At 44.1% G+C, this 23,212-nt stretch overlaps 2 protein-coding genes across 13 annotated transcripts in view; one reads left to right on the top strand and one right to left on the bottom strand.

The window, feature by feature from the left end:
- Positions 1 to 9,446, top strand: part of PACRGL (parkin coregulated like) — a 39,154-nt gene extending 29,708 nt beyond the window's left edge. The window contains exons 8-10 of one of the 4 annotated variants that reach the window (XR_007356471.2): positions 991 to 1,134; positions 2,400 to 2,512; positions 7,672 to 9,446. Coding sequence is in view for 2 of the 4 variants with exons in the window: in XM_048848729.2 (XP_048704686.1) it covers positions 991 to 1,047 (57 nt within the window). In the remaining 2 variants the exon portion in view is untranslated. Of the gene's footprint in view, positions 1 to 990; positions 1,794 to 2,399; positions 3,668 to 7,671 lie in introns of those variants that run through there. The other 3 variants (XR_007356470.2, XM_048848730.2, XM_048848729.2) reach the window with 3 other exon arrangements.
- KCNIP4 (potassium voltage-gated channel interacting protein 4) overlaps positions 2,669 to 23,212 on the bottom strand; it is an 864,390-nt gene continuing 843,846 nt past the window's right edge. For 6 of the 9 annotated variants that reach the window (XM_048848725.2, XM_048848722.2, XM_048848721.2 and 3 more), the window contains exons 5-7: positions 10,022 to 10,129; positions 8,696 to 8,800; positions 8,235 to 8,375 (exon numbers count right to left, since the gene is read on the bottom strand). In XM_048848725.2, coding sequence (XP_048704682.1) covers positions 8,235 to 8,375; positions 8,696 to 8,800; positions 10,022 to 10,129 — 354 coding nt within the window. Of the gene's footprint in view, positions 3,438 to 8,234; positions 8,376 to 8,695; positions 8,801 to 10,021; positions 10,130 to 23,212 lie in introns of those variants that run through there. The other 3 variants (XM_075128005.1, XM_048848724.2, XM_048848723.2) reach the window with 1 other exon arrangement.

Genomic DNA, 23,212 nt, shown 5'->3' with positions numbered 1-23,212 from the left:
TAACCTAAAGTATTGAAATGTCCGACAGTAAGCATCAGTTTGATCCATGTTCTATCTGTAATAACATTTTGTCTTCCCAAACAAACAGGATTTTTTCCAAATCAATAATAAAACAATTACTAAGAAATACTAAAATTTTGTATAAAATAGTAAGAGATATTTTATACATTTTTATATTCAACTTTCTGATATCCACTTCTCCCTCTCCTTCTTTTATCCTGTTTTCTACCCTCTCTTCCTGTCCCCTTTTCTTAAGAGAAATTCTTAACCAGTATTGCACCCTTCTTTAAGTTCTCTCATTCCTCCCTTGTTGTCTTTAAATGATCTCCTAACCCTTATCGAGGATTAATTCTGCCTTTGTCAAACACACAGCTTCTATTGATTTAATTGAGAATTACATGCGTAAGAAGGCTTTCAAATTGGGCATTTGATTTTCTTTCATTCACCCTCCCACCTACCCACCCCTTCTTCGGTACTCACTTCAAATATTGAAGAGGAAAATAATGATGCCCCGTAAATGGTATTATTTAAAAACAATTTTCCCAGCAGAACACGTGGCTTATGGAATTTTTAAACCCTGTATGTTTTTTCTGCGAGTGCCTTTTAAAAGAAAAAAAAAATGTATTCGAATGACAGCAGCAAGAACTTAGCGGTAGTTAATAGATAACCCACAAGCCATTGGTACATAGAATCTACCCTCCTGTAGTTCTCCCATCTATTTTCTTCTCTTATTTTACCAGTTCTTTGCATGTTTTTTTTTTTAAAGTTATTTGTCTCTGCTACTTTTCCTATGAGAGAGAGAGAGAGATCTGATCTCTCTCAAAATATTTAATGTTTTTCTGTCTTCAACTCTCTTCTTTTGATAGTTTAGTTTGCATGATGGGTGTTTAGATATGTATAATTATAAGGAAATGTTGTAACACAGATTGCCACTTGGTTGCCTTCAGAACTAAGTGCTTCTTACTGTGTAAACTTCATTTTTATCAACAGGAGAGTGTAACTATCATCAAATCTAAAATTCCAACCTATTGTTCCATCTCCTTTTGAATGAGAGAACCATATAGTCATTTACACTGCGTAGTGTCGTTGTGGGCATCAGAAGCTGACTGTGGATGCTGTTGGAATTTCCTTATGGTACAACTTATTCTAGTAAAACTAACCACAAACATTCTGTAATCTGCTTGGGAGAAAAAATGAAGATTAAGTGAAGTGTGCCCATAACATCTTGTGAAAAAGTGTAATTATGGCAAACAGTTAATCATTTTTATTAGATATCTTTTTGTGTATCCAGTCTTATGTTTACCGTTACAGTCAATAATTGGTTATCTACCATCCATTTTTTCAGCTGTAAACAAAGTAAATGTTAATTCATTTTTGCTGTACATTCGTATTTCCTTTAATAATTCTGCCACACTTACTGTGTTTATCAAATGTTACATAAAAGGTAGAATTTGATTGTAATTATTAATTAAGCAGTAACTAACTCACTGCTAAAGTGCATATACATATTTATTTTATACGATTTCTTTCCATGATGAGTGTTAGAGATGAAAATATGAGTTTTCTGTTACAAAAGAACTGATTTCAAACTAGTTGTCCAGTGTTGCTCTAGTAGAGTAAATAGGATAAAAACACCAGGTGTTGATATTGGAATACTGTTTTTCATATTCCATCCCGGTAACCCTTCATTTTGAAAACTGTCACACTGGGAACTTAAATCTTAGCACAGTACTGAATTAACAGTTAATTCAGGATGCGTGTATTGAAACAGTAAATCCATTTGGTGAAAGAAATGCCTGTAGTCTAGTATTTTTTCAAAAAACAAAAACATTCTGCTTGTTTTTCTTTCTTGTATTTTATTTTTATATATATATAATTTTATTTTATTATTTATTTATTTTTTTACAAAATGTGCACATTTAGTTTACGCAAACACGCTACAGCAAATTTCAGGTGTACATGTATTGTACTACTCTTATTCCTACACTGGTGATAGCAGAGCAGCCTTCAACATTCCATCTCTACACCAGAATAGATACCTGATTTATTTTTGCAAAAATAATGGTTGCAGCATTCTTTCTACGCCAGTAGCCCCTTCACATCCTTTGTGCAGAAATGTCACAATAAAGATTGGCATATCTTCAGTAGCGTTTCAAAGTATTGGCCTGGAATCACTCAAAACAATAGTACAATAATTTTTATTTCTTAATTGTGATGGGGAAAAGATAATCCATTTTAATCTTTCACATCTGTGCACTTATGGTTTTTTAGGTCCAGAATTAAAGCTGTTCCTACTTTGATAGAATTAATGTTCCTCAAGAATGTAATAGTAGTACTGCTTATAAACAACACTGGTGTATAGCTAAAGTTTCTGCTTCTTTTTTACTCCCTTTTCATAGTAAACAGACCATTGAAACAGATATTAGACTGTCTAGATATTACTGCATTCTGAGCACTGAAGTGAGATGGAAGCTTCAAAAGACCATTATCTCCTTTTTCCTCATTAAAACCGGTAAGACACGTACTTCTGGAAATAATGGTAAAACTAGATTTTCTTCACAAAGAAATTTGAACTTAAAACCTTTTCAGGTCCTTAATTTTGAGCAGAAAACTTTGCTGACAGTCCAACCAGAATTACACATACAATATATAAGACTTCAGGTACTCATTTCATGAAAAATTCATAAATGCAGATTTATTAGGTAAGGATGATCTGTTTAATACCTACCAGTGGTACATGTCTATCTGAATCATAAAAATGTTTATTATAAAAAAGATTTCTTCCTCTTATGTAAGTTAGCTGGGCTTCAATCAAAGAGGAAAGAAAGCCAAATAAAATTGGATGTTGTTGTAGGAGATATGTATTGCTCATCAACTGTAGCAATATTTACTCAAAGTATTATGTAAAAATGAGCATTACACCATACAAATGTGAAAAGGAAATGCAGGATGATTTCTCTGTAAAAGAGAGGCTAAGACACTTTTTAAGGATTTTTAAGACACTTAAAATCCAGGGGCTGAATCCAATACAAACAAGTATCAAAAACAGCTATTTCTGATCTCCTTGTGTTAAAGCCTCTTTTATCTAGGGGTTGGAATGGTAATAAAGCTGTATAATGGCAGATGCTGTGCTGTTTTGGGGAGTTGTGGGGTAAAACCTAATACTTTTAGCATATCCCATTCGATAAAGGACAAATTATTACATCCTAACCTTTGGGAAATCATTTTTGGGAGGAAGGTCTTTATAATAAAACAAAACTTATTTGCATAATACATGTCTCAGTGTAAAGCTGAGCAATCCTACATATGGTAAATGTGGCAAATCCAGCTTTAAGTAATGTTGCAGAATAGTTCACATTTGTCCATTAATTGCAGACTAAACCACATTGTTAAATCACATTTTCAAAGAGCTGCATGGAACGCATTATGTTTTCATCCTGTAAGAAGAAAAAAAATATGTCAGATTATTTTATATTTCCTATACAGAATAGAGGGGAAAAAGTGGGTAGAAGTCACCAATGTTAGTTACTGACAGCAGCAACTTGTTTGGAAAAATTAATAAGTGATGATAAAATTTAACACTGAAACTGGTACTGATTTTAGAAAAAAATACCAAAACTATTAATAAATAATTACTGAAATTAAAAAAATTAAACTGAAAAGAGCATATTAAGTTAATTTGTGTTTTTGTTGAAACTGTCTACACTGTTTTGGAAATAATCAATTGAACTCTTGAAACTCTGTAAAAAAAAAAAAAAATAGTATATAAATATGTGGTAACTTCCTACGTGCAGTTTGAGTACAGTCAGTAATTTCCATATATTTGAAATTGTTGGTTGGCACAGCATATTCTCCCCAAAAAACCCTTTGGCATTATCGGAGACTATTTTGTAGATTCAAGAACAATTTAAAACTGAGTCAGCACGTGCATGCAGCACGATAATTCTCCCAAATACATTGTTAAAATTGTTGACTCCTCAGCTCAGATTTTCCCCACTGGCAGTACGACATAGCAAGTCTTCTCTGATTCTACTGCTTGTTGATATTAAATAGGGAACTAATTTAATCCATTTTTACTTAAACTTTTAGCAGTGCCCTTACACAGTTACACCTCTATCCCCGATATAACGCGGTCCTCGGGAGCCAAAAACTCTAACCGCGTTATATCGAACTTGCTATGGAGGGCCGGGTAGGGAAGGCTGTGCCTCCCCAAACAGCCTGGCCCTGCCCCCTAGCCCCCTATCCGACCCCCCACTTACTTCCTACCCACTGACTGACCCCTCAAAACCCCCGACCCATCCAACCTCTCCTATTCCCGGTCCCCTTAACACGCTGCTCAGAGTAGTGTGTCGGAGCCAGACATGCTGCCGTCCTAGGCGCCGACTCCGTGGGTGCTCCGGGGCTGGAGCACCCACAGAGAAAAATTGGTGGTCACAGAGCACCCACCAGCAGCTCTGCGCCCTGCCCCAGCTCACCTCCGCTCTGCCTCCTCCCCTCCGCTTCTCCCCCCTCCCTCTCTCCTTCCAAGGCTTGCCGTGAATCAGCTGTTTGGCGCAGCAAACCTGGGAAGGGGGAGAAGTGGAGCAGCGGCACACTCTGGAGAGGAGGCGGAGGTGGGTGGGGAGTGGTTCCCCTCCCCCCCCCCCCGGGCCCTCCACGCCCACCCATCCCCACCACAGCTCACCTCCGCTCTGCCTCCTCCCCTGAGCGCGCTGCTGCTCGGCTTCTCCCCCCTCCCTCCCAGGCTTGCGCAAGCCTGGGAAGGGAAATGCTTTACCGTGTTATATCCGAATTTGTGTTAATCGGATCACATTATATCGGGGTAGAGGTGTATCTCTCTCGAATCATCAGAATGTACTGGTCATCCCCCCCACTAAATAAATATACATAATAATGATGACTCACAGCTGTCACAGTAAAACTACCCCTTAACCTCCACCTCTAAGAAAATAATTTGGTCTTGAATTTAATATTACATCTTTCTCAGTAGTGAGTATCTTATGAAGAGTGCTATCTCCTAGACCAAGGTAGCTCCAGCTCCTTTTCCACTGCTTATTTCAGCTGTGATCTCTCAAGTAATTAGGGCTCAAATCATTCAGGGCTTTCTTAATAGGTTAAAATCCTTGCCTTGAATTCCACCCAGAAGCTTACTGATGATAAACTCTCAGCATGAAACTCCACCTAATAAACTAGCCCATGTTCTTCCCTAGCTCTAGTTTCCAAGTGGTCTTGTCATGTAGCTAATTACCATAAACCAATCTCGAGGCCAACTGTAGCAAGGGACACATCAGAGTGAAAATGGTGAATTTGTCTCAGCAAATGCAGCTGGAAGAAAGTGTACTTGACCAAGTCCATAACCTGGGCATCTAGGAGCAATTGAGTATCTTCTTAAAACCACATGGTTCTGCAGCTGTATTTAACAAATGGCGTTTGTACTCTCTCATTGAAGGTTGTCTGTATAATCATATGGCTCCTTCCCCCAAGCATTTTCTGTCTTATATGGATTGAACTGCAGCCAATAGATCCTCCCTCCACTCCCTTCAATAGATTATTCGTTCTACTCTATTAATGAGGTCAGATGTGATAAACAGTAGTAAAATACTTCATAACAAATCCAACAACAAAACCTATCTTCACATGATGTTCTAAACAGAATCAGTAAATACCAATTACCTACCAGCAAAAAATGTCTCCACTACTAGAGTTGTGATGCTGTGTGGAAGACTGTCCAAATTTCCTCTCTAATAATAGGATAGAACACCAGTCTTCGTAATGGTAGCAAGCCCATTTTTTACCCACTGCACTGTACACCTGTCCCAGTTCCTACAGTCTCTTTTCAGGAAAACTTTGGGCCTGACAGCTAATCATAGGTTTAGCCTGTGTTTTAAAAGCTTCTTTCAACATCTTTTTCAGTTCCAAAATAGGAAATGAATCTGTTCTTAGTCTTCCTATTCTATCAACAGTGTGATGTTGCTTTGTACTTCAACTATAAATCAGTAGCTGTTTGAAAGAATTTATTCAATCTGAGCTAGTAACAATCAGATATTATGTTAGGCAACTGACATAGTGCTAGTATAGGTTTTTAGGTCAATGCAATTAAATCTACTGATACTCTTGGGCTGCCTTTACCCATTTTATCCTTTATGCAAGACCACAGACTCTGATATATTGGAATTGTAATCAGTGCTATTGGCCTTGGAAGCTACAGGGTTTTTTTTAAGTTCTAGTGTGATAACTAGTGTAGAAGGCTACTAACTACATTAGTTTCTTCTATGTACAATTATCCAACTAATAACTAGTTTGCAAGTGTAGCAAACACAATTACAGTACCAACTCCTAAATTATGGAAAAGTATCAGAAAAACTGCATTTCACACTGTGTGCATATTAATTAACATATTAATCTTGGTGATATGGGCTAATATATACACACACACACACAAAACCATTTATAAATAAAACAAGGACCTGGTACTGGCATTTGAAGGCTGATTTTGATCCTGCAATAATTGTATTTCAGGAACACACTGTAGGAAACACAGTTACACAGAGTAATTTTGCAGAAGAGAATTTCTCTCAGCTTTTGGTTCATTTTATGTATTGTTTTATCTCTTAAATTGATGAATAAAAGATACCATAGTGAACCTATTGCAAGAAGTAGAATGAGCACTGAGAAATTCCATTGTTTGATAATAAAGATAGAATCTATTAAATTAAGTCTGGCTACAATACTGTAGATGTTATATACAGTTGGAAATTTAAAAAAAAAGATGTTTTTTGGCCAAGCGTGATTAGATGCTTGACGTGTCATCTTCCATGTTGCCACCTGTAATTTTTAGTGTTGGCCTAAACAAAGTGTCCATATCTAACCCAACCATGCTTATCATTAAGCTCTCTTTGAGTAATCTGAAGCTCATCAAATGTGGGTTTTTAAGGAGTTAGGGGAAAAACAAAACACTGAGAATATCTGCTTATAGTCTTGAAAGGCCAAGTTCCAGGCATTGATACCCAACACACCTGAACAGCCACGGCAAGATGTAGGAGATGAGTTTCCAAATCATTGGGCCCTGAAGTATGTAGGGATTTAAAGGTTGTCACTCATGCTATGAATCAGAGATGGACTACTCAGTGCCAACATATCTGATTACTCAGAAACAGCAAAGGCTGTAACAGCCTGCTGAAGTTGTGAATCATTCTGGAAAAGAACCACATTGTAGCCCTTACTGCACAATACCCCTCCATTCCTATAGATGAATTTTCCTACCCATCTGCATCATTGCCAACTTGTCCAGATTCCATCTGTAATTTTACACCCAGACTTATCCAAATCACAGTTAGGCACGGAGGAAATAGCAGAATTGGCATTTAATGAGAGGGAGACAGATGAATGCCATCTGCCTACTGGTGATCCATCTGCCTGAGCAGCCTTCCAGACATACTGAACAAGAGAAGTGACAAGATAAAACCCTACAGCACCCTATATCAGCTCTCTCCAGGAAAGAAAACTTACTCAGCAACACTGCAATCTTAGACAGGAGTGGATCCACTGCAAAGAATACTATCGATACTATGGTCAATGGTATCCAAAGCTTATTAGCCACAATGAGAAGTGCTATTAAGAATAGTACATCATTGGCTAGGTCTCACTGTCTCCTTGTCTTTGATCCAACAGGAATTTCCAATGGAATACCTAGAGGTTCAAGTAAAAAAAACTGACAAAGTCCGTACCATCTTTTATATTTCCTGTGCAGCTTTCGGGCTACAAGGTGTTTATAAATTGTTGCTCATGGATAGACATGCTTTTCCTAGTCTTGCTTACCCATACCTGTATTGCGAATTCTTGTCTGCTGACCCCCTTTTCATATATACCAAAAGGGCAAAACATTGACTCTGATTGTTGATTTTCCTAATCTCCTTTCCCCTATCTAAGACAATCCAAATAGAGCTGGTATGTCCATTGAAATCTACTGTATTTTACTGTATTTATTGTTAGACAGAATTGATGGTTTTAGTTGGAGAAAAGAACTGTCAATGGCTACAACAATCTGCATGATCTAATCAATTGAACACTAGTGGAATAGGTGAACATTAGCTTTTCAAAAACTATCACCTCTATGAATACAAATATTGTATATGTTCGCACATGTAACTGTCTGTTTTGTAGAACAGGTCGCCAGACATACCTTTTTGTAAAGGTGCCTAGAAGTGTAAGCTACATCTTTACACCCAAATCCTCTAATTGGTAGTACCATGTGACAACCCTTTAGCCAGCTGATAGGAGTAACTAAATATCTTACATTTATCATTACTTACTTTTTGGCAGCTTTCAATGAATTCATCTATGGTAACTACCCCATCTTTATTCTTGTCCATTTTCTGTCCAGAAAGATAAGAACATTTGCTTAAATCATGTTAAAATCCTACTTAAAAACACTGAATTTTATTACTTATTTCAGAGTTATATTGCAGGCTGGTGGCCACCCAGGTCAGGGTATCATTTTACTAGACACGAAAGTACATTACAGTCCCTGCCTCAGAGAGCTTCCAGTCTATAAAAGTCTAGACATAACAGATCAGTTGGACGAGTAGGTTGGGATGTGGGAACAGAGAAGATAGAGTAACAAAAATAATAGGATGTGCCAGTGAAAACATGGGAGTTTTCTTGTAGACCATCGTTTTTTGTTGTCTTGCCCTACCTGGAAAAATGTTTCCACATGTTGTCTAGGAGCATCCTCTTTGAGAACAGGGTAAGTGCATTTTCCCATCATATCATATATAGCTTTCATAATATCAAGCATTTCCTGAAGAGAAAAACATGTTTATGTAAATGTTTTAGAACATGCTCAAAATCTTTTGAGCATTTATAGTTTAGAAGAAATATTTAAGACTGTGCCACAGTCAAATTGTGATTGAACAATTTCATGAGTATAATGCACATGGATCACTTTGAAATTTAAATTAGCTACTGACGCTATGTACAGACACTCCCTGGTTATGCAACCCAGACTTACGCAAATTCACTGGAAATAGGATTTTTGAGTTGTGAAAATTTTTGTGTAACATACGGGTATACGTTTCTGACTTATGCAAAATTTGAGTTACACAAGGCTTTCCAGAACGATTGTGTAAGTCGAGGGGTGTCTGTAACTGAAAACTCTTAAGTAGATGCAGATTTATGCTTCTGAATTTAAATACTTTACGATATCTAAAAGTCCAATGATATTGTGGAAAGAAAGCTCCAGTGGATCAGTAACTGGAAACAAACCAACAAAAATTTGTAGCAGAAGGTGATTGGGCAAAATCACATTGCCTTCCTGTGTGTGTTTCCCCAGCTTTTGTAAGGTGCTTTGAGATATGTCGCTGAAAAGTGCTCTATAAGAATTATTATAACCATGTAATTCATCTGCCAATATGTTGAATAAAATGCTGTATTTTAAAAAAAACAAACCCTTTGTAATCTTTATGTAGTGTCTTGCTGAAACTGTTAGTACCAGTACCATTTACAGTAAACACATTGAGTCTGATCTTGCAAAAACTTATGTGCATGCTCACTTCACATTTGAGTTGTCCCATTGACTTTGATGAGTAAAGTTCAGCATATGCCTAATCCTTGCAGAGTAAGGCCCTTTAGAAAACAATAGCATTTTAAAGTGTTCACGTGCATTTCTGGATACACATTTTTATGTACAAGTACCCTACACAGTTCTTGAAATTCTGTGGGCAAATGTAGGTATTCAAAGGCATGCCCATTGTGCCCATTCCTTAAGAAATTTGGCCAGCTATGTCTTCTATGACTACTAATAAAATATAAATTTGTGGCTAGTTCTTTTTAAAAAAAAAAGAGTTTATATAAAATACATTTATTTTAAAGTTGGTGGGAAGAAAAAAAATTATCTAGTTGTTTGCTACCGAACTCAGTTTTGACAGCAGTTTCTCTAAAGCCATGTTCCTTTCAAACCAAACTCAAAGGGACACGTACATGCTGTGGTTTCAGTTATTGTGGCTACAAAATGAATTCTTACCTCTTTAGTTATGTATCCATCCTTATTTATATCATACAAATTAAAAGCCCAGTTGAGTTTTTCTTGTACTGTCCCTCGGAGTAAAATTGAGAGACCCATAATGAAATCCTAGAAAGAAAACAAAAAAAGCCCCTAGGTAGTTTGAAGCTGAACTATATATTTCTAAATATGCAACTTTCTAATCCTGGACTCCAATGTGATAAATTCTCCAGTGTAATACCAGGCTGGAAAGAAGGACTGTTGCTTCGTCTTGTTTTTGGTAATTAGTCGTATGTTTTAAAAAAACATCTAGACTTTTTAGGTAGTACTGCCAATTCATGGTGGATTGCTCTATTATACAAGCAATAATCAGTTTTCTAGCCTCCTTCTGTTAATGGATTGAATGTACTGTAGCCTATGACTTAACCTTATAAAATGCTGCATGCAAGCCGTTCCTGTTGAAGTCAGTGTGGGGAGAAAACACATCACTGCTGTGCACAGGTCCAGAACAAAGTCTATGTACTTCTTAAACACATGATTTAGGGCTTAACTGGAATTTAAATGGTAATAACTTATTGTGGAATGCTACATGGGAGTAAATGTCACACATGAGAACAATAAGAAAGGTAATATTCTCAGCTCTTACACCTCTGCAGAGGTTTTCTTCAGAGGCTGGCTGCTCTGCATTGAAGCTCAACAAAAAAAAGGCAATTATGAGAAAACTATTCATTAGAGAAACGTAACTTTATTTTTACCTCCTCTATATGAAACACAGTGATAATTGTAAATTAAAATATTGTAGAGAGAGTCTACAGAAGTAAAACAACAAAATCTGAATCCATTGCTTTGATCCTTGGTGGTAGAGAACTCTGACGCATTAACATGTAGTGAGCTTTCAGAGAATGAAATTAGTCAGGCTACATTACTTCCCTATAGGCCAAGAAGACTAACGATTAATAGACTCGTGTTACACTAGTCCTAGAACTAGAGTTGTGTTTCAGAATTAATATGGTTTTATAGCAACAAGAACCTCATTCAAACGGAGAATTGACAAAAAAGTCAAACATTTATTAGTTGTATTTCGTTCATATTTTTAAAGAGACTTGGTGAAAGCAGGGCTTTATCATTCCCAGTCCCTTGTTGGTCCTGACCTGATTTTTGTGACATCATTGTTATTGCCATAGGGCTCATAACCAAATGTTGTTGTAAAGGCTCAAAGTCCTACCATAGCACCAAACCCATTGGCTACAAGGGTTAAATAATTCTGTACTGACACAGGCCAGGTTTACATGTTTATTCAGAGTTGAAAAAAAGCCAGTATTTTGGGGAAAACAGCCAAAGGGGTTGCATCAGGGACAAAGAGGGGCTGATGCATCATGTTTTTTTTCCTGTATGGCCATTACAATTACCCTTCCAAGTACCTACTGAGGACAAGCTCAGCTAACGCCGCACAGCTCTATTAAAGTCCTGTCTTTCTTGACTAGTGTGCCCTGGGGCTTGCTGACGTTGTCATAGTTTCCAGTATTAATGCATCAGTGCACTCGCCTCATGAGGCATCTTAAAGATATGAATCCTGAAAAACATTTTACTGACCTTACTTATAGCTTCAGCATCACAGGGCTAAAGCACTATACAGCTCTTTGATAGCATACTGCCAAATATTAAACCATTATGCTTCAGGAAATTCAGAAAAAAATTGATCATATACTTTTAACAATCATCATTCCTATGTTGCTATTCTAAATCTTGATGGATCTTTTCCTGAAAAGTCTAATGCTGTAGTGTCAGCTTTCATGCAGGCATTTCCTCCCCATTCTACGCCTTTCTGGTGCTTCACCATTCTCTTGTTTGCGCTCCTTCACCGGCTGTACTCAAGCTACACTTCCTCAGAGGCCAAGCAGCAACATGGCTGATGACCAAATTAGCTATCCATTTTGGGAGCGGCAGAAAAATGTTCCTCTTGCTTTATCTTCCCATCTTAAATAGTTGTGCGTTCAAGGCTTAACGGCATATTTTGGAGCACCTCCTACATGGGGCTGAGTGCACATTGAGCCTCACGGGTGTTGACAAGACTCAGCTCTCAGGATGTGCTCCACATCGTACAAGATCAGCCCCTAGCTTGGCGTCATATTTTCAGCTCTATTACCCTTGGGACTAGTAGACACTACTGTGAAAGTAAATTGCTTTTTCGTTGAATGTTCACCTTGCCCTAAGGTATAAGTCCATCTCTGAACTGCTAATAAGGACTAACACTGGTAGGAAGTTGTGACGTGTTGCCTAAGAACCGAGTTTTTTTGCTATATATATGATTGCTGTGTTGTGGCTATCTGAAATTAAAGCAAAGCCTAGAGGGATGAAAAAGCTGATTCATCTTTTCCATTTAAAAAAAGTATAATTTATCTTTAATAGCGTACATTTTTAGCCTGCTCATGCCAATCTTCACTGTATATATTATTTATTTATGTAGATTTCAGTCTAAAAACTTGAGGATGCCTATCCAAACTCTGGGTGCCCTTGACATACATAATATATGAGTTCAAATATATAAATCACTCAAAACAGTAGCGTTTCTTCTTCCTGACCTTTCATCCATCATTTGTTCATGGAGGCCAATCCAGTTTAAAATTACTTCCTATTAGTTTTATTTAAATTGTGTGTGTGCAAAATTTAGTGCTTTGGGAAGCAGCCAAGTTATGAGTGCTGGAACATGAAATCCATTATTAATCCACATAAGGAGGAATACAGGCATCCATGTAGCTCACCTGTGTCCTTGAGAAACTATTTTGGTAAGAAGAAACTCTCTCTCTCCACCTCCTTGGGTTTTCAATTAGTGCCCATCCCCATAGTATCTAAGCACTGTCACCACGCTAAAACTATCAGCAAAAGTGCCAGCTGCGACTGTGGTCTTCTTGAGGTGAACCACAGAAATGGAAGAATACCATCTATAGACCACCAAACAAGTTCCTTTGGGTATGAGCCACAGACACATCCTTGGAGTCAATTCTGCAGCCATTCCATGCATGTTACATTTTTACATACAGTGGCTTTTTATTAGTATTATTAAGTGCCAGTGTTGCATTTGGCCCAGTGCCAGGTTGACAATGGCTCCATGGAGCCGGGCCCATGCTTAGACGGGGCCCCAGCCTGCTCCACTTCTACTGTGCCCCAAGACTTTGCTGACTCCCCTGCCCACCACTTGCTCCTCTTGGCCTGTCCACTGGCTGGCCAAGGGTTCCTCTCTGCCCCCGGCCCCATCCCCTGCTCCTCTTAGCCCCCTGGTCGGACCCCAGTGCACCTCTAGCTCTGGGCAGTCTCCGCTTCCACCACCTGTGGACATAGGAAGTCAGGGGGTATTGTGCAGGGAAGCTGTGTGGTGTGGCATGGGCCTGTCCCCGAGGGAAAGGGGCATGCTGGCAGCACAAGGCCAGGCAGGCCACTGTGCGTCTGGCAACTGCCGGTTTGTAAATAGGGCCCTCACATTGGGTGGAGCAGGGCCGCCCCTGCCATGCCATTCCCCATTGCCTCTCGCTGGCCCCTCGCTCCGGGGACTGACCTCCCTGCACCATGCTCCATTGCCCTCATGGGGGCCCACAAATATGTTTGGTGCCAGGCCCACAAAAGGTTAATCCAGCCCTGAACAAGATACAGAGGAAGACATGATTAGGAGCTTTTCTTTTCAGTTCCCCTAATTTTGAGTTTATGTTAGCAGTCTTAAGGGTGTTACTTAATTGATTAGTTCTCCTCAAGGAATAACTGAGACAAAAGCAATCAGAAAGTCATTGACAACTTTGTTAAGAGATAATTAATCATCTTTGGAAAAACAAATAAAAGTTAAGTTACTCATAGAGCATGCCCAAAGGCTTTAAACAGCTCTTTTGCAGATAGGGCTAGCTCCACAAAGGGACGAACTTTTAAGTACCCTATACAATATATAAGGAGCTATAGGTGCATAAGCATGGGAGCCATAAAAGCCAGCATGCTGAGCTGCCTAGGTTTTGACAAGAGAGGTTGGTCTACACCTGCCATTCTTAGGGAGATAAGCACCTAACTCCAGAGCTTCTCAGCCATAATCTTTCTCCTGGAGTTTGGCATGTTAGCAGTGCTTATTTCGGGGCTGAGGCCTGGCACCTCTACGCTGGGCAGTTCATAGCCCCAGCACCTCTGGGCTTATCGCGTCAGTTATGAAAGTTTTAAAAAGTTGCTTGACCACCCCCCTCCCCTTGCACCTAATTGCTCGAGCCCCAGCACCTCTTTCCTTACCAATTAAGCACTGCGTGTTAGCTGGTTTGTTTGTTTGATTGTTTGGGGAGGAGGGAGGTGTTACAAGAAATGGAGATGGCGGCAGTAGACCCCTTACAGACTTTAACCCAGTGGTTAGGGCATTCACTCAGGATGTGGGAAATTCAGGTTCAATCCCCCCAATGTAGAGAAGGGATTTGAATTTGGGTGTCCCATCTCTAAAATGAGAGCCCTAACCCATGAGAGATGCTAGGATAGCACCCTCTCAGTCTCACCTGCATATTCTGGTGTGGGGCGTCTTCTGTTGACACAGTTCCACTGTCTAATTAACTATGCAATATGCCAAAGAGAGAGTCAGAATCATTCTACAGGCCAGTGGTTTGGGCATTTGCCTCAGAGGTGAGAAACCCAAGTTCAGATCCCTTTACTACATCTGGCAAAGATGGGATTAGAACCTGTCTCTCCTAACTACTATACTAAGGGGGCTACCTTTTTCTCCCCATCACCTCCAGCAATTTTGTGAGGATTTAGGCCAGCTCTGAGCATACATAATAGATCAGGCCCTGCAGATGAGATACGCAGAGGGAGCCTACTTTGAGGATCCCACTGGGGCTAAAACGTGAGATAGGCACCCAGCTTGAGGCAGCAGTGCCCATGCTCTCTGGCAAAAACGTATGCCGCTACAGGATGAGGCAGCGGTTGAGTGGGGTCTTGGAGCGTCTCAGTGTCACCTAAGGCTATGTCTACACTTTGAGTACAAAAACTGCACACACCCCCTAGCATGGGTATAAACAGCAAAGTAGATGTATCGTTACTCTGCTCCCCTAAGCAGTGTCTCACCCCCAGAACCTACAGGTATGTACCCTACACAGCTTTCTACTCATCCAAGCTGTGCCTCCCATGGCTATTTTTAGTGCCCCACTGCTGCCTCAATGCCAGAGCCTTTCTCTGCTGCCTGCCCCTGCCCTGCCTCACCAGAGCCTTTCACTGCAGTGTCCAGCTGCATACCCTACCACATACCCTACCAACCACAACCAGTGAAGACCAGGCCACTGAGTACCCAAAAGGGCATTTGGCTACCTAAATCTTTGTGTGGATCTAGTGCACAACACCTCAGCCCTGCCAGTGATGAGTATTACTTGGAGGTTACTGAGTGATCTCAGTGCCCACTGGCCCAGATCCTGTAAGTTGCTGAGCAACATCGTCTGCCCATGAGGATGCTAGAAGTCATTCTAGGTCAGGAGCACTGACTTCAATAAGCATTGAAGGCGGGTCCTGATATTTAAAGGTATTTACGCATTGCTCTCCTCTGAGTTGCAAGGGCTAAGGCACGGATCCTCCCACTGGCACTTAAATACCTTGGAGAATCTGGGCCTAAGTGAATTAGACAGCTAAATCCCATTTTCAAAGCAATGTAGGCAATTAGAGGAGGCAAGTCTCATTGAAAACAATCCATGGAATTTAGGCTCAAAAGGTCCAGATTCATATAGGTACTTAGGCACCTAGGTCCAACATTTAGACATCACTGACATTCGCAAAAAAACACTGCTCAGCCACCTACTGCCACAGGGGCATAAGGTCACTAGGTGCCAAGGTTTCTGCTGGTGGGCAGGTGCAAAGCTGCTTAAGTCAAAGCACACTACAAGCTCAGGCTCTACACAAAAGACAAAAATGGAGGGTGTATGCATACACCCAGACCTAATGGCTCAGTGTTTAGGCACTAGGCTGTGGGAGACTGAATCCCCCTTCTATCTCATCCAGAGCAGGAACTTGAATGCAGGTCTTTCACCTCCCAGTGAATGTGCTAACCAGCAGGCTAGTCTGAGATGGGTATGGCTCAGTCTCTGCTATTAGTGCTGTTCCGCTTGGTATAAATAATTAAATATTCACTGGGCCAGTGAGAGAAGAGCATAGTTTCCTGTGACACCCAGGTTCCAGTCCCTGCTCCAATAAATACTTTATTATTTATACGAAGTGGAACAGCTTCAACGAGAGTATGAAAAGACACCCACCCCAGCAGTTATGTGGGAGGCAGTAGACCTAGATTCAAGACTTGCACTATAATGGGTGAAGTAGGGATTTGAACTTAGGTGTCTCACATCCTGGGTAAGTGCTCAAACCACTGGGATACTGGGAGTGCTTTTGCCAGCTGTGTTTTCTGCAGGGCCCAATCTGGTAAGCAGCCTCTGAGCACTCCTACCAGATTGGAGTCCACGGGCAAGCTAGATGAGGGGAATGCACAGTTAGTGAATCCCACCTGGGCTTAGGTATGAGGCACTGAGATGCTCAGAGGTGTCAGGACTTTGGCTGTACACATAACCAGCAGCAGAAATTCAGATGCCTAGGGGAATTTCAGGTGGCTAGGGCCTGAATGCTAGTGAAGCCTAAATGTTGGACTCAGGCATCTAAAGTGTTAGTTAGGCATCTAAGTTTCCCTTGTGAATCTAGCCCAAAGAAACTAATCTCAAGGAAGCAGAAAGGGTAGTCTCACTGGGCTCCAGGAAGTGGGCGGGCAGAGCCTGCCCACTGCTAAAGGCCCTCCCCCTAACCTAAGGATCCACAGGTCCAGGATTCCAAATAATTATGGGGGACAGCTAACGAGATAACAGGAATGGGAGTGAGGTCACAGGGCTAAACGAAGGGAACCTGAAGGGGACACCGTGCAGAGAACCTGGACAGTGCCCACTGCTCCTCGAAGGTGTCAATGAAGCCAGCGGATGCCGCCTAGAAGAACTCTGCCTGGATGCATGAACGGAATAAGGAACGGAAATAGGCCCCACAGTCACAGGAAATCCCATCGGCCAACCTCTTCTCTCCGGTTTTGTAGATGGCCAGGAGGAGGTTGACAAGGCGGTCCCGTGACTTTGTGGGATCACGGACAGGGAGTGCGTAGATGAACAGGTGAGGGGGAAAGTGCAACCAAAAGCATAAAAATATATCCAAGAGGAGCCGGCATAGGGGCTGCAACCTGTCGCACTCCAGGTACACATACGTCAGGGTCTCCCTTACGCAGCAAAAGGGGCAGGTGTCTGGGAGGGGAGCGAACCGCGGCAAGTACAGGCCCGTGCTCACAGCTCCTTGAAGGAGCCGCCAGCTGATGTCCCTGGCAGGCCTTGGCACTAGGGTGGAATATAGGCTGGCCCACTGGGGCTCCTCACCCTCCAGAGATGGCAGGAGGTCCCGCCCCTTTGTGTCGGGGCAGGACGTGAGGGTGAAGATGTGAAGGGTGTGCAGCACGAGCATGCATAGATGTGTCCATGGCGCGGTCCAGAACCGAACCGGCTGCAACTCGTGCAGCTGGCTCTTGGTAAAGGGGCGGGATGGCCGGTAAGGTCCACGGGGCAGGGGCCCAATGAAAAGGTCCAGAGGGCCTGGTTGGAGGGTGGGCAGGGAGTGCCCTCTCACAGGACTCGGTTGAGGAAACCCTGAGCAGTGGGCGGTAAAACGGCCCTAACCTCCTGAAGTACGCACCAGGGAGTCTGAGGCCTGGAGAGCCCCATGCGCCGAGCGAGCATCAGGGGATCCAGCCAGTCTCCCTGGCTGTAGTCCAGGAGGTCTCCGGCTCTGGTGATTTCTGCCAGGACCAAGAGGCGGTTACTTACCTGTAACTGGAGGTTCTTTGTGATGTGTAGTTCCTATTTGTAGTCCAAATGTGAGCAAAGGAAGTTTTTCAGCAGCAGTGTCCTTTGACCCTTATGGCCGCCTGCTGTTGCCACATGTTCCCTGCAAGGTTATAAGAGGCCATGCAGGGTGACGTGCCTTTAGTCTCCTTCTTACCTCAGCATAGAGCATCTGCAGCAGAGGGAAGGTGTGTGGGCACTGAAATACAAATAGGGACTACACATCTTGAAGAACCTGCAGGTACAGTTATGGTGTCACACTGGACTGCGCCTAGCATTCTGTAATGCAGTAAGAGATCCAATTGCATGTGTGCTGCAAGGAGAGAGCCTGCCCTCTTGACTGTTCCGTGATGGCAACGAAGAGGCATGGGGAGGCACAAAAGGTACAAGTTCCGTCCAAGTAGAAGGCCTGCGGATGTCCAGGGAGTGCAGTGTGTTGTCCGCAGGAGTGGCGTGGGGTTTAGGATGGAAGACCAGGAGATGGATGAACTGGTTGAGATGAAACTCAAGATGCCCTTTGGGAGGAACTTAGGGTGAAGGTGCAGGGAGACCTTGTATCTATGGAAAAGGGTCAGCCATCATGGCCACCAATTCACTGATCCACCGGGCAGAGGTGATGGCCACCAGGAGGAGGACCTTCTTGATAAGTGGGCCAGGGAGCATATGGCCAGGGGTTTGAATGGAGGCCAGGTGAGGGCAGACAGCATGAGATTGAGGTCCTGGGGAGGCGGGGGCATGGTGTTAGTACCGGCAGGAAGCAGTATGTCAGGCCCCTCAGAACCTAGGTATTGGTAAGGTGAGCAAATACCAACTGGCCATCCAGGGGAGGGAGGAAGGTGCTGAGTGCCACAAGATGGACATGGATCAACCCGAACGCAAAGCCTCAGTTCTTGAGCTCCAGGAGGTAGTCTAGGATGATGAGAACAGAGACAGCATGGAGGGGGAGATGTCATCATTGTGCCCAGAAGGTGAAACACTTCCATTTTGCGGCATAGCATGCCCTCATAGACTCCCATCTACTCTGTGTAACAATACAGTGGACGGTAATGAACAGGCATTGTCTCCGGCTGAGCCCGATCCAAAAACCAGGCCATCAGTTGGAGCCAGCCCAGGTTGGGGTGGAAAACCCTGCCATTGTCTTGGGTGAGAAGGTCTGGCCAGTTGAGGAGGCTGATCAGTGGGCAGGCCAACAGTCTGAGTAATTTGGGAAACCAGACCTGTCGGGACCAGCGCAGCGCTAGCAAGATGACTGTGGCCCAATCTCGGCAGATCTTGCAGAGGACCTGGTGGAAAAGTGAGACTGGGGGAAAGCATACCACAAGCTGCCATACACTGTGGAAGAAGGAGGGCATCACCTCTGGAGTCCTGACCCCTAGCCACCCTGGAGAAGTAGAGCGGGAACTTGAGGTTTGCATGGGTGGCAAAGGGGTCCCATAGGGAGGTGCCCAGGTCCAGAAGATGGCATGGATCATGGGGTCATGGAGTTCCCACTTGTGGCTGAGGTACCAGGTTCTGCTGAGTGTGTTCACCAGAGAGTTCTGCACCCCTGGGAGGTATGCTGCATGGGGCACAATGTTGTGGCAGAGACACCAGTTCCAGAGGTGGATAGCCCCTGAGCAAAATGACCGGGATCTGGTGCCACCCTGTCTGTTTATGTATGCCATAGTGATGGTGTTGTCTAAGAGGAGCTGAATGTGCCAGCCACGAAGAAGAGGCAGGAATATGTGGCAGGCCCATTGGACCGCATGCAGCTCCAGTGCGTTGATGTGTATGCACACTTCCCTGAGAGTCCACCTTCCCTGCGTGATGTGGCCTGCCAAGTATGCGCCCTATCCCACCAGGCATCTCTGGTGAGGATGGTCATGGGGACGGAGGTGGCAAACATGGTGCCTTGGAGCACTTTGGTAGGATTGGTCCACCAGGTGAGTGATGCCTGGACCCAGCTAGGAATGGTCAAGGCTGAGTCCAAGTGATTGATATGGGGCCTGCAGACCAAGAGAAGCCACAGTTGTAGGCAGCACATATGGAGGCATGCACACGGCATATGACCGAGGAGACAGAGACAACAGTGCACTGTCATGTGCGGGTTTTGGCGCAGGGTGCCGTGAGGGTGGCAAAGCGGTCTGCTGGATGAAAGGCTTGTACTGTGATTGAATCTATGTGCACTCTCATAAAAGTATTGAGTAAATGGAGATTGAGGATAGGGTGGAGGCCCCTGTCTTTCTTCAGGATGAGAAAGTACAGGGAGTCGAAGCCCCTGCCGATGAAGGGGGTTGGCAGCAGGGTGTGGTGAGCAGAGCTCCCGGGGGGGGGGGCGCCCTGGTGAGGTGGGAATGTGAGGAATTCTATCGAGTAGCTGTGTCATAGTATCTCCAATACCCGTCAATTAGTGGTGCTCCTCCACCATTGGTAGGCAAATACAGCAAGACAGACCCCAAAGATGCCACAGGGTGCTGCACGTAGTGACATGGGGGGTTCACAGCTCTTGACTGTCACATCAAAATTGGGCCTTCTGCTGGTGGCAAGGTCTGGCAGCGGAAGCAGATGGCCATGGGTGCTGGGAGTGAGGGCACCAGTGGGCCAGCTCTTGGTACCTAGTGTATGGGGGTTGGTATGGCGGGTACGGGCGCGGCCAGAACTGTGGCTTAGATTGTCAGTGGTGGGGCCGGGGGTGTAGATCCAAAAGGACCAGAAGGTCACCCATGAGTCCTTTAGTGAATACAGAGCCTCATCCGTTTTTGTGGAGAACAGCTAATCCTTGTCGAAAGGGAAGTCCTCGATGGTGGATTGGACCACCCTGGGAAAACCAGACAACTGGAGCCACACATCACATCTCATTGCCACCCCGGTGGCCAGGGACTGGGAAGACATTTTTACCTCATCCACTATTGCCTGGAGGCTGACTTTGCCCATAATGTGGCCCTTGTCCAGCAGGGCCTGAAACCACTGGTGCTTGTCCTCTGGGGTGTCCTTTAAGAACTCTGCCAGCTTGGTATAATTGTTAAAAGTGTACTTCGCCAGCAGAGCTTGATAGTTAGACATGTGGAATTGAAGGGCCACAGAAGAGTAGACTTTGTGGCCCAGGAGATCCAGGCGTTTCACTGCCTTATCCATGGGGGTGGAAGTGGTGGAGTGCTGGCACTCCTGTTCAATGGCTGCATGCGTGACCAGCGAGGCTGGAGGAGGGTGGGAAAGCAGAAAGTCAGCCCCCTAAGCTGGCACAAAATACCTGCATTCTTACCTCTTGAGTGTCGGGGCACAGGATGCCAGTGTGTACCACACCACTCACGTGGGTTGTAGGTTGGCACTGTGAATGGGCAGAGCTACACGCATCAGGCCCCGGACCTGCAGAATGTCCAGCAACTTGTCTGGTTGGTCCTGGACCTCCTCCAGGGGGGGCCCAAATCAAGGGCCACCCTCTGTAGCAGCTCCTGGTACTGATGATGATTGTTAGGAGGCGAGAGGGTCGGTGGAATCAAGGCCTCATCTGGAGAGGAGGGTGCTGCCGTTGGGACCGGTGGTGCCGGATTGAACTCCAGATCCTTCTTTTGGTCCTAAGTGATCAGAGCTGGCAGAGGGGTTAGGGTGGGCTGTTATGAGGCCAACTGATGATGGATATGGGCTCCAATAAGGGTCCCACGTGGGTCAGTGGTGCCATGAGGTCGATTCCTGATGGCACTGCAGGCCCCATGGATATGGGTACCACCCAGGCTGGTGGGCCAGAAAAAGTGGGGATGCCCACAGTCCGCACTATGCTGGGAGACCAGGGAGAAGGACAACTCTTCTGTTGAGGAGACCTCCGAGTCTGAAGAAGCCTCCAGAAGTGGCAGAGCCATTGGTGCGGGTGGTACCATGACCAGCAGGGATGGGTCACAGCTGAGGAGGAATGTCTCATCCGCTAGTATAGGTGGGCCGGAGGCTAAAAGAAGCGGCAAGGGCAGGGACGATAGCTCAAGGTGGGATGTGGGGACCAGTGGATCCGTCTGGTCCAATGTCCAGGGCACATCACTTTGTCTGCTGCTCAGAGCAGAGGATATGTGGAGTGGAACCCGAAGAATCCTGCCGTGGCTGAGGAGTGCACACCAGCGGGCTGTCGGGATCCTCAGTGATTGCAGGAACCGGCAGTGCTGGTGGATCTCGCTTCTGATTCGCCTTGCCCCCTGCTTTAGAGGGTGGCCCAGTGGGGTCGTCACTCAACATCTCACCCAACTGAGCCCACCTCAGGGAGGAAACGCAGTGCATCACAGCGGTCTGCGATGGGGATCTGCAGTGGCGTTTGAGAGAGCACTTGTGACTGTCCTTGTGCACCTTCTCAAGTCTTGGTGGTGCCAATGGATCCAGGCGTGAAGTCAAGGGCAAAGCACTCATTGCCAGTGATGGGCAGTGCATCACCAGGCACCAGTCCGGGATCAGACTCCACACAGGGCCAGAGTGCCTCCGCTATGAGGAACTTGTGGCGGCACAAAAGTTGAGTGTCACAGATCCTTGACGGGAAGGACTTGCAGATATCTCAGTGGGTGACAAGGTGTGTCTCGCCTGGGCAGTAGAGGCAACGTGTGTCCTCATCACTCACGGAGAATGAGTGAGGGCATGAGGCGCAGTTCTTGCACCTCGGAATGCGGGGCAGAATTCCCCAAAGGGGTCGGGAGAGGAAGAGGCTACTATATACACTAACGTATTACAGAAGTACAAATTAAAAAGGAAACAGAACTATCTACCATAGTTCTCGTAGAGTGTACGAGTGTGAAGGGAGGATTCCAACTCCGACCAGGCGGTAAGAAGGAACTGAGGGCACGTTGCCCTGCATGGCCTTTTATAACCTCGCAGGGAGTATATGGCAACATAAGGCAGTCATACAGGTCAATGGACACTGCTGCTGAAAAACTTCCAGCTCCAGTGCATGGTGCACATGCGCACCTACCTTTGGAATTCATATAGGGACCATCACTCGAAGAAAAAACAATGTTTTAGATTCTTGGTTTTGACTCTTGCACCTGTCATGAGCCCTACACTCATTTAAAACTTTGCAGGGTTTTTTTTTTCCTCCCAAATAAACTCTACTTGAACCTTTGGCAGAGCTCCAAATTGAAAGAATTCTAAAGGTTTACCACATGCACATTTTTTCTGGACACTTCAGACTTGTTTTCAGATGCATTGTTCAGGAGCTGAAGACAGGCACACACTGCTTTTGCTGGGCTGGGTTTGAGGCTTTGGGAAAGGAAGGCTATAGTTTGGTGCCTCGCCTTTGGGAGATAAGCCATGGCTATGAGACAAACCGAAAGTCGGATCAGGGCTGCTCACTCAGCTATAACTCAGACAATTTGGGCCCTAAGGCAGCACAAAATTATGCATG

This window comes from Caretta caretta, chromosome 4, assembly GCF_965140235.1.
Source record: "Caretta caretta isolate rCarCar2 chromosome 4, rCarCar1.hap1, whole genome shotgun sequence".
NCBI classification, from domain to species: Eukaryota; Metazoa; Chordata; order Testudines; family Cheloniidae; genus Caretta; species Caretta caretta.
The sequence above is the reverse complement of the archived record's forward strand: the minus strand, read 5'-3'. Positions and strand labels throughout refer to the sequence as shown.